We start from the raw sequence: 12,356 nt of genomic DNA, 5'->3' as shown, positions 1-12,356 counted from the left end.
ACGTTAGGCCAAGGAGTTTGAAAGATGGACTCTCAGATAAAGAGTCGTTGGCCATTGCTATAGGTGGTAGAGAGGGTTTCTTGTAATTGAGCTATATTTCTGGGTTTTTTTAGAAGAAATTATTTGCTGAGATTTTATTATCTCCCTTGGCTGGTGTAACATAAAATATTCCCCTGTAATTTTTTTTTTTTGTATCTATAAAAAACACGATTGTTTTTAAGATCGGATTTTGTTTCAATTTTCGATATTTATCGGATGAATTTCTGTATAAGACATGTTTAGAAAACTATAAAAAATATAAATTACCTTTGTGTGAAATTTGAAAAAGATAGTCTCAGCCGTTTCGGAACTTATGAGGAAGGAACTCACACATACACACACATTCAGATAGACACACAAAGTGACTTTTATATAATAGTAGAGACATATTTTCAAACTATAGTTATCGCCAAAAATCGCCTGCAAATAAAATAAAACCTTACCGAAATAGGGAGTTCGCAGTGTGTGTGCGTAAGACGTATGATGTTAAAAGGTGTAATATTTTATTCTTTCACAGAGAATGTAAGTAAACATCTACGCTTAGTCATTATTTTAATTGTCATTAATCGAAAACTTTTTTTTTATTATTATGCACTCGGTCTAGACAGTTTACATTTTTTTTTTTTTTTAGTGCAGTGATTCTCAATGAAAATGCAAACTAACAAATAACAGTACTTTTACTGCATTTCGTGAATGTAATCATAACGTGTGGATAATGATATTAAGTGAGGATTAAACATGGTTTATATATGAACGATTAAATATTAGGTATGAATATTTTTTGTGAAAACAAAATCATTGTAGTTTTAGAATTTGGGAGATTTTTTTTATTTTATTTTATTTTATTTATTTATTTATTTATTTTGCACTCGAAGGGGCTTTACTGAATAGTTGAATAGGAGATATATTATTTCCGGCAATTATATTCGAATATTTTACAAATAAGATTTTAGTCAGCCAATCAAAGCACATTAAAATTAAGATCGTAAGCTTGGATAAGTGGTCCCTATTTATTTATAGAAGTTGTATTCGGTGAACGATAACATCACTGAATAAGAAAATGAAAATAAAAGTCTGAGTTGAAAATGCATTCAATGAAGAAATGTCGGTGATTAATGTGAGAGTAGTAGTAGACTTTTTGAATGAGTAACAGTTATGCTTACTTCATTTAAATATGCTTACTTCATTTAAATATGCTTACTTCATTTAAATATGCCTGTTTTATGAGAATCAGATCAGTTCAAATTACTGTAGGAATTATGAACCCGAATGAAACTGATTGATATTTATGGAAACATGCACCAGTTAGTGGCAGGAAGCCTAACCATATTGAAACTATATGTAGTACTTGTGTTTATAGTCCTATTCGAACTCGATTTTGGAGTGGGGGGGAACTATTTTATTTTATTAATGTAGTCGATTTTTATATAAATCTTACTTGGATTTTGGTGTCATTCTTTCTCTCCAGTGTCACCGGTTCTCGTCAGATCACCGAAGTTAAGCAACGTTGAGCCTGGTTAGTACCAGATGGGTGACCATTTATGAATTCTAGGCGCTGTATGTGCTCTCCGTTTATCTCGGCATTTGTTTCCACCCATCTTGTACATATAACTTCACTTGCAACTGGTATTTAACAATGTCGACTCAGGAGAGGTGTATTTGGAGATTGCGCACCTCCTACCACAAAAATTTCACGAGCAGGCATCCCTTCGGGGGTATCCATAGTCTGTCAAAGACTGAAGGAGCCCCTTCTCTCCAGTGTGTCATGCATTTCAAATTTTCCCCTTCAACATGTTTCCTAAAGAGACTGAGACGTTAATTTTGTTACAATTCCTGGTGCCGGCTAAATAGGTTTGACCTTTTGCACCTGAGTATCTCGACAGCTTTGATAATGCTGAAATTTTATCAATATTGAATCTGATTCCCTGATTGTCGTGAACATTTTTGTAGACAGATAATTTTAAGCAGAACTTTTTTACAGACGGCTTTTCAACATTCGTATTTAACCCTATAAAATATTATAGTCAGTTTGCCTCTGACGATGTATTAAATAGTACGAAACATGTTAGGCTTCTAAAATTGTTTGTCTTTTTTTAGTTTGTCCTTTTACTATAATGATGTATCTTCATGTTTATATTTATATATTTTTTTTATTACTTTAAACAGAATAGTAGCGCTTTCAGTGATGGATATTTACTTTAAGCGAATTGATTTCAATTCTTGTCCAGTCAGCATCGGCAATCCGGGACCGAGTTATTTGTCCGGCATTTCCCGTTGTAAGACACGCACAACGCAGGTAAACATTTCATCATTTTAGCTATTGATCGGATCTCAGTATTCCACAGAGTGGAACGATACATTTTTCGCCCTAAAGTAAACAACACTACAGCTTTATTATAAAACTTTTATTGAAAAAATCAATTCAGGTAACTTGATTATGTAGTACAGCTGTCATCTATTTAATGTAGCCGCCTTCAGCCTTAATCACCGTCTCGATACGGTTCGGAATTGGGGGCATACCTTTTCTACAAGCGCCGGTGGGAGCTTAGCGATTACTCGGCGGATGGCGGATGGCTTTGGTGTTGTAGGAGGTCATGTTGGTGACGCCAGCGGGTTTAGGTCGGGGAAGAGTAATGTTGGTGATAAAAGGGTACAAATCGTAGCACTCCTTCTGAAGACATACTTGAGTCTCTTTTGATATATGGGCCAGCGCCAAGGCCTGCTGCCGCACCCAGGGTCTACCAGCGGCCACCTAATTGCACCACACTCTCTAGCACATCCAGGTACACTATGTTGTTGATTTTCCAGCCGACTTTGAAGATGTGAGGTAACATGATGTGACTCTCAATTGAAGCCACACTAAAAACAATAACCGTGACCGGAAATTTTGTTTTTATCACCCAGGGCATGTCCTTGTTATTCGCAATCCAACGATCTATTTTTAGGGTGTTGGCAATGGTCCTGTTGTCATAACTTGGATCGGTAGAAGCATAAGTTATACAGCGCATCTTTTTTTTTAACATTGTGTCATTTTCAGACATGATAGAACGCGCCTATCACTCTTTGGATTTGTATACAATTGGTCTATAATAAATGGTCTGCAAAAAAAAAAAAAGAAAACCGGCTTTTAGCAAACGGAAATGGAATCATGTCTTCTTTTCTAGTGTGACAATTTTATCGTTCCACCCTGTGTAAGTTCGTTTGTCATGATACTATTCTCCCGCGCATTACTACCTTTATATCTGTGTGCAGTTACTGCAATAAAATGCTTTAAAACGAAATTCGATGATATTCCGACAAGCTGAATATTCTTTAATATTATGTAATACTTGCATATTTAATCTTTTTTAATAAATGTTGGCTTTAATATTGCATAATTGTGGATTAACGAATAAGAACTTGTTTGTATTGGGTAGGCTCGTAAGAAAGTATGATGTTCAAATAACTCGAAACTTATAAAAAGTTTAGGAAAATGACACTTTTAATGCCGGACTAAAAATTGCTTTGTTATTTTAAGGATTAAAAAGAAGACGTAAGTAAATATTTCAACAGTTTAACTATTAACGATTGATCTAATCTCAGTGTAGCATCGGTTCGTTCATCGTGATACTATCCTTGCGCGCATTACCACCTGCATATTGCATGGGTATGTCAGTCTTCTTAAGTAGTGACTCCGATAAAAAAAATCGATAATCCGACAAATCCGATTAAATAAGGATGTCCGATTTTAACCAAGGTTAACAGCTTATACAGCCTAATATCACAAGTGTATTTGAAAAGTTTCATCCCTCCACAAACAGAAAGACTCAGTGTATAAAATGAACAGTTGGTTCTTTAGTAAGATAAGAGCACGTTCGACATGAACCATAATACTTGACTTTTTCGTTTAAAACCATTGTATATAAAAATATGTTTATAAATCGACAGTAGGTTCTCTACGGTGCAATGTAAACTACAATGTATTGTTGACTGTCACTGCGGGGAGGCATTTGAACCTTCTATCCGGTACACCGCAATGGGTCCCCAACAAGAGCTGGCACTCATTCGATTGATTGAAAATATGTTATTTTACCGACTTCGATGACAAAATATGAGTATAATATTGGTTGATACTCATTTAATCCCGGACAATGTTGGGTATCCCTACTAATAGAAACTATAAAGGTAAAATAAATTCCTGCTTATAATAAATACAACCCATCAAATAGTTTAAGCAGCATGTATATATATTTTTTTTTTTTTTTTTTTTACATTTTCACCCCAAACAAGGCAAATTGCCACTTTGGTGTAGGGGGCTACTATCAGGGGCAACAACTACTGGGGTATTATGTAGGGATTTGGGCAGCAAGATGTCGGTTCACGTTACACTTGAACTTCTGCACGTCAGTACTGTTGGGGAAGCAGGGACCGGGAATGGAATTCCAGAGTCTAGCGGTTCTGGGGAAGAAATTATTGGAACAAAAAGATATTTTACATCTAGGGATCTCTACAGTGTGGGGATGGGATTTAGCAGCCTGTCGGGTTTGTCAAGGGTGCTCACGTCGTGGGGGCACAAGTGATTGCAGTTCATCAGAGCATTCACCACTAAAATACTTGTAGAAAAGGCAGAGGGATGCAACATTTCGTCGATGGGACAGAGGATGAAGCTTAGATGCCAGTTCAGGGCTTATCAGGTTTGCGACTCTCTTTTGAACCTTGTCAAGGAGCGAGAAACTAGTGGCAGATGCACCAGCCCAGATGTGACAGCAATACTTCATACATGGGCGAATGATGGCCTTATAGAGGTACAGGATACTTTCGGGTGTTAGTAGTTTTCTAGCACGATAGAGAGAGCCCACCTTTCTTGCAGTGGCCCTGGCAATGCCTTCAATGTAATTGTTCCAACGCATGTTCACTGTGAACGTTAGGCCAAGGAGTTTGAAAGATGTAGTTTCAGATAAAGAGTCGTTGGCCATTGCTATAGGTGGTAGAGAGGGTTTCTTGTAATTATTGAATGAAGTTAGTTTAGTCTCGGCAGCATTGAACGCGACCAACCACTTTTGTCCCCATTCCACTACAGATCGGAGGTCTTCCTCTAGTGTTTCTGCCATTTCTTTAGAAATGTGTTCATTCGTCTTCCTGTCGTGCCTGCCATAGAGTGTAGTGTCATCAGCATATATACCCATCTCAGAGGCAATTTTGTCGGGGAGGTCATTTATGAATATCAGGAACAATAGAGGTCCAAGGATAGAACCCTGGGGCACCCCCGCATTTATATCATATTGTTTAGATGTACGACCGTCGAGGACAACCTGGATTTTTCTCTTATCACAGAAGGATTTAATTATGTTAAGTATTCTACCAGTGATACCGTATGATCTAATTTTTCTGAGGATACCCTCATGCCATACCCTGTCAAAAGCCTTAGGTATATCTAGAGCTACCGCTCTGCCCTCCCCCGCTTTGTCCAGTGAATGGTATATACGGTCAGAGATTACAGTTAGGATGTCTGCTGTGGAACGGGCTTGTCTAAATCCATATTGTTTGCCAGTCAGAAGTTTAGCATCTGTAAGATGATGGACTAGAGCATGGTTAATTAAGGTCTCAAATATTTTGGCAAAACGTGGGAGGAGGCTAATGGGGCGATAATTTGATGGGTCAGTCCTTTCACCAGAATTCTTGAATACTGGTACAACAGAAGCAGTTTTCCAACAGCCCGGAAAGCAAGCTTCATTAAGGCATTTGTTGTAGAGTTTGGAGAGAACTGGAGCTACTTCAGCTGAGCACTTTTTTAATAGCACAGCTAGGATAAGATCGGGTCCACATGCTTTTGAAGTGTCAAGGTTTTTTATGATAGCATGCACCTGAGCAGGGGTGGTTTTCAGATCGTCTAGCGTGGCGTCTGTCCGCATAGGAAAGTCATGTAGGGGGTGGTTGGAAGGGTCCAGTGTGGAGTTGGAGGCAAACTGACTGGCAAGCATGTTAGCCTTGTCGGTTGATGAGGAGACAACCTCGTGATTGTTGGTTAGTGGGGGAATTATTGATTGCCCATTATTTACTACACTGTTGTAGATTTTCCAGAAGTCTCGAGTTCCTAGTTTTTTGTGCTTCGATGCGCTTTTTAGTGGTTTCCGTAAATTCTCTTTTAGCTGTCGCTATTTCTTTCTTAACGTTATTTCTAGCTTCTATATACTTCAGTCTGTTTGAACTGGACTTATGTCGGTTAAACCTACGGTATGTATGCTGCTTTTGAGCAATGGCAGTTGCACAAGTCGACGTAAACCATTGGGGAGAGTGGGGCTTACTATAAAATTTCCGCATGGGAACATGCGCTTCGATTGCAGTTTTGGACCAGTCAGTGGTCTCGTTTGCACATTGTTCAGCAGGAAGAGAAAAAATATTTCTCCATGGGGCATCTTTGATTAGTTCCCTGATGGCTTCCCAGTCAGCCTTTTTATAATATCTCGTTGTTTTGAGCACTGGCTCTTCAGTTTTGGTTCTAGAGTTTAGGGCGATTTCAACCATTATCACTGCATGATAAGCGTTCTCGAGTGGGCTGTGGGGCTTCGTTATGCAGTCATCGGGAACTGTGGTCAAAAACAGATCTAGAAGTGATGCGTGTTGTTCTTCCTGGTCAGGGAAACGGGTTGGAAACGTAACAGTTTGTGATAGGGAGTGAGATATAGTGAAGCTATGAGTTGTGCTGCCCGCTGCATCTGTGTAAGTAGAGAATCCAAGCCATTTTTTTGTGGTGGACATTAAAGTCACCAAATACATGTATTTGTGCGCTAGTGTCGAGAGAGAGTGCTGTGTCTATGCTGTCAGATACTTTGTTTATTATGGTGCAGTCCTGAGTCGAGGGAGAGCGGTAAAGAAAATAATAGTAGCTAATATTGTGTTGCATGTTTAGTCTAAAGCACATAAAGGCTTGATCATCTGTTTCTAGGTTTGTTTCTCTAGTCAGGGGGAGGGTATTACGAATGTAAACTCCAAGTCCGTGCATGTGTCTCTCAGAGTCCTTACGGCAGAGTGGGAGATATCCAGGCATGTTAAAGTGGTTAGAGGGGATGGAGGAGTGTAGGTTAGTCTCACTTAGTGCTAAGATATCCGGGGTATTTGTTAAGAGAAATGCTTAAACATCAGCTAAATTAGTTCTAAGCCCACGGATATTTGTGAATGCAAGCCTCAAGGGAGGAGGCAAGTTGAATTTGTTTGTCCCTAAGCCTGGTTTAAGCTTATTTTTAGATTGTACTGTCATCATATTTTTTTAAAGAGTTTCGGTTTAGGTAAGGAGGAGCTAAACAAGAGGTTATGCAGAGCTTCAAACATGCATCACAAGTAGACCATCAGCTTACCTTTGTCCAATTAGGATTGTGGCCCCAGGAAAGGCCACCGGGGATGAGTGCAGGGTCCCTTTCCATGCGCGTCATGGCACTACAAACAACCCGATATTATTCAACTGTTGATGGAGCAGCCGCTCTAAGCGCTACCAAAGAGTTAGGGCTACCAGTCGGGAACAGCAGCCAGGATGTATATAAGTCAAAGGATAACAGATTTGAGATAAGGGTTCAAAATATTTAACTCGAGATACTGTATAGGTATTTTTATGGAAATATCTTCAGACAGGGCGTAAAGCCACTTGATGTTATGAGTTAAAAAGAACGAAAGATGAGTATCGCACAGACAGGAAATGTCTACTGGTTTTAGTCTGGAAAAAAATCCAACCCTATCTATGCGTCTGTTCAGTCTCGAAAGACAAAGGATACCCCCTGTAGGGGCAGCTGTGCGTGTAATTCTGAAGTAAGTGTTGCGCAATCTCTAACTACACCTCTCCTGAATCGGTACCGTTTTAGTCCAGTGGCAAGGAGAAGTCTAGGACGACTGGAAACAATTCCAAGATAAGCGGAGAACACATACAGCACTTGGAAGTCCCAAGACTACTGCATAATAAGGTTGATGCACCGGTTCTCGCCGGATTACCAAAGTTAAGCAACGATGAACCTCGCCAGTATTTAATGGGTGATCATTTGGGACTCCCAAGGCTATAGGTAGGAAAGAAAGGTCAACAGGGATAGAGTTCTACAAGATTGTATTTCTTGAAAAGTAGTTACTTGAATGGAAAGTTGTATTACAATAAAATATCAAAACAGTGAGTTGATGAAGACCACTGGATCTACAAAAAAACGAGCTGGAATAAAGGAAGCGGGAAATAAATCAGACAATTCTGGAAAACATATGCCATAATAGTATTTATTTTAAAAGACTGAAATTAGCAACAGCACGTCTGTGAGAGAGATTTCAATGAAGTAAAATAGTGGTGCTAATCAAATTACATATACGTCCTTATCACAGATAAATTACAGATACGCCTCTGCATCTTATCAAGAATATTCAAATTAGACAGAGATTCATCAACCCAAATATGATTTTTAAAAAAACTCCATACATGGTCTAATCGTAGATTTGTAGAAATTTGTACGTATGAGAAAGTGTAGAGAGCCGATATATGAACTCCAACAAAAATTTGATAAGAAGAAAAGGCCACAAAGTTTTAAAATCGATTAGTTTCTTTTATTAGGTTTCTACTATATAATTTGATTTTTAAAGGTTCGATCTTCAATAAAAACCACCATAGCAATGACAGTAGATAGAAACATACTAACAAAGCTGATATCGGTTCGAATAAAGAAACAATACTGGCATAGAAAATTGTGCAAAAGTTAGTCCGGTAAAAAGAGAGACGGTCGACATTTCGAATAATTTTTCCGACAACCTTTAGTGTGAAATGGTATTCATTGCCATGATATTTAAAAATTATTTTATATTTTAAGCGTATATAAATGTGGTTTTCTTATCAGTTATTTTAGACTTTTAGCATTTAATATTAAGTGCTTCCTTCATGTTATTTTACAGACAAGATCATTAACTGTTTTTTTTTGTTTTTTTTTCTTAAACATTTTCTTATTGTTACAGTGCAAGCACGTGCCTGGTTACGGTTTTAAACGCGGTGGTTATGTCTGTCCATGCCGTGCTGGTTTCCATGCCCCAAGGCATATCAACCCTCCATATAGAGGAAACGTTATAGAAAAGGCGACCGACGACGAATATGACGAAGGGTTCGAATGTAAAAAAACTGAATGTAAGACTATTTAAAACATTACAGTTCTGAATTTTTTAGATGAGGGCTAATTGATTTTATTATTTGTTTGGGTCGGACTATTGTTCTCATCTTGAGTGTAATTTGTGCAACGTTTCGGTGGGCGTAGCCTTCGACCTTCGTCAGGCATGTTGGTCGTTATTTTGGAAAAAAAAGGGGGAAAAGTTACTGGCTCCATAAATGGTTTCGTATTCTTGGAGTTGTTTTTAATGTTTTTTGTCGTGGCTTCGTCTGTGTGAAAATAAATTTTGTTGGCTACGATATGGAGATAATAAATTCATACTCTAGTCCCGCAAGGAGGACATCCCAAACTTACTAGACAATGTGAATACCATTCGTCCATCTATCCAGTTCACTATAGCAAAAGGAACAACAAACTCGTATTCCTGGGTGTATTAATAATCCACACGAATCAGAATTTTGTATCTTCCATATACCGAAAACCAACTTTCACGGTACAATACCTGAATTTCAACTCCCACCATCCATGAAACGTAAAAAAAAGAATCGTCCGGTGCTTATAACACCGTTTCAGAAAATATGTAGCGACGACAAAACTTACCAACCAGGAGAAAATGGGCAGCCTAAGAATAACGCTCCACTAAAATGATAAATCAGCGTTACATCGGCTCTGATAAACCTAGAGCTAGCACCAAAGAACAATACCCGAAAACTCGCCACAGTTTTCACACTATACATAAAGGGCCTATCCGAATTTGTTTTTAAATATGCAGTCAATATGACATTAGAACAATATTCAAGAGCGACTCGACTCTCAAAAACCACCTAGTACGAGTCGAGCCCCCGACCGAAAGTCTTATGACAAAAAACTGCGTGTATGAGACTTCGGTACTTGTGCAGAATTTGAACCAAATGTAACTAACATGTCTTGTAATAAATAATTTTATCAAGAATTCTTCATAAGATTTGGTTTCGGTTTCGATTATAGCCGAAAGAAACTTAGGTTATATATATATATATATATATATATATATATATATATATATATACATATTTTTTCTTCATAAGTTTTGTTTTCGATTTCGATTCAAGCTGATGCGCCCAAGTCATATGGATATATATTTTATTTTTGAAATCACAACTTTATAATACGTAAGAATCGATAGAAAATTGACTCTACAATAATATATATGAAATCTACATAAATTAAAATATCATATTTAAGCGTATTTTACGACCGAGCTACGTCGGGCGTTCCTGCTAGCGTTGATAAATACTTTTTCAGGTTTAACAAAAGAGTTACAATCAGGGCAATCAGGGTGTCTCTATTTTCGCTGAGCATCTACATAATGCCATCATCATGGTATTACATATGAATAAGTCACCGTATAGTGCTTAATATTTAGCAATGAGACATTTAGAGTTTGGTATGACTTGACAAAAAATCAGACTGGGCTCTTTCACCCTATTAGTGAACATTCTATCTAATAGGTAGGTTCTTTCTTACTGATATCAACATAATTTGTTGCATGAGATTAATTGAATTCTTCTACTTTTTATTTTCCAGTACAGGAAGTGCCTCCATCAAACAAAAGAATAGACACCTTGGATGATGATACATTGCTTGGCTCGCTCAGCATTTCCACTTGGGATAAAGTAAAGAGATCCGTCGATTCGTACGTGACCAAGCGTTTCCAGGGACGTTATCTGTTATCTGTTAATAATACGCATACGGAATTCAAAGCTCGTCACGCAGAGAGCAACAGTTTCGCGTTGCATACAGAAAAACTAGTTCGTTTCGCTGAAGAGGCACGGAGAAAGCTGAAAACTGTCCGACGACTAAAATCCCGCATGCGACGAAGCGTGGATGAAAAATCAGTTGACAGAATCCGAAAGATTTTTGCGAAGGTCAAAAGTGTCTCCCCGAGTAACTGTGCCAGCAAATCAGAGTCGTATTTAGACTTACCAGGGGATGTTGCTTTCGGCGTAGATAAACAGTTTGAACCACAGGCCCGAACAGCTCTCCGACTTTCTCATTTCTTGTGTAATTACCTCCAAAATGCGAACCCGTTGGAAATGTTCGGTATACATAGGGGCGGTGAGTATTTACACCAAGGGTTGATCTTCGGTGAGGTAGTAGCTAATGTCATGGCGGATTTCCGGATATTGTCCTCGGGAGTTTTCTTTGACACCAATATGTTTCTTGATGATAACGGGAAATACAAAGAACTATTTGGACCGTGGGCTTTTCAACAGAAGGGTGTGTATTTGGCCATTGACCGCGCCGGAGAATCGAAACGATATACGCATCAACATTGGTTTCAGAAGGCAAAAGAGCGTTGGCGGACCAATATGTCGACCTTGAAGAATTACTGGATGAGAGCCCACATCCGTTCTGATATTAACGGAACATCGAGTATCCCTTTCAATTATTACCCTATGAAATACAAAGCCCCAGTAATGGAGGATGGTTTCTGGACACGGCCGTATTTCAGATGCGATGGTTATGTCGATAAATGGGTCATCACATACGTTGTCCCGTTTTTTGGACTGGACAACCTCAAAACCTCAATAAAGTTCTAGTACGTATATTTCGGAATTTCTTTAGATAATGCTTGATAATTTGCATCATTTGTATTTTTCCGACTATTATTCTCATCTTAATTTCTTTTTTTTTACTCCTATTCGCCCCACATAAAACACATTGCCACTTGGATGTAAGGGGGCTACTACTTGGGATTATATCTACAGAGGACTGTGAGAGTTGAGCAGCGAGATGTGTGTTCGCATTACATTTAAACTATTGTTAGTTCAATCATGGGACCAGGAAACAGAGGGGGAATTCCAAAGTGTAGCAGTAGAAAGAAGAAAATGTTAAATTATAAGGGTTTCTGACATCTAGGGACCTAAACAATGAATCAATGTAATGTTAACGTCTGAACGTTTCGGCTGATGTAACCTCCGATTTTCTACACGTGCATTTTGTCTAACTCGGTAATCTTCATGTCAAACTCCGGAATATATACAGAATTTATATTTGAACATTTATTTAATAAACGTGGTAGATTGTTCTAGTTCAAGCAGTCAAGCCGGGCAAAATCGACGGGAATATGGTGAAAATAAAGCACGATAAGAATAGTAGTCCGACTGTAAATTTCTTTTTCGTACGTATTGAAAAAATGTTTATTTATCTATGGTGTTAATGTATTATTTTTTAATT

General features: G+C 38.2%; 1 protein-coding gene across 2 annotated transcripts in view; it reads left to right on the top strand.

Moving 5' to 3' along the window:
• The window catches only part of LOC145283584 (uncharacterized), a 131,258-nt gene that overhangs the window by 90,319 nt on the left and 28,583 nt on the right, over positions 1-12,356 (top strand). For both annotated transcript variants that reach the window (XM_080132546.1, XM_080132615.1), the window contains exons 3-5: positions 2,206-2,335; positions 8,992-9,157; positions 10,704-11,718. In XM_080132546.1, coding sequence (XP_079988672.1) covers positions 2,206-2,335; positions 8,992-9,157; positions 10,704-11,718 — 1,311 coding nt within the window. The remainder of the gene's footprint in view (positions 1-2,205; positions 2,336-8,991; positions 9,158-10,703; positions 11,719-12,356) is intronic.

This window comes from Euprymna scolopes, chromosome 1 (genome assembly GCF_053919585.1).
Source record: "Euprymna scolopes isolate OS-2025 chromosome 1, ASM5391958v1, whole genome shotgun sequence".
NCBI classification, from domain to species: domain Eukaryota; kingdom Metazoa; phylum Mollusca; class Cephalopoda; order Sepiida; family Sepiolidae; genus Euprymna; species Euprymna scolopes.
This window is presented reverse-complemented; position numbering and strand designations above follow the sequence as displayed.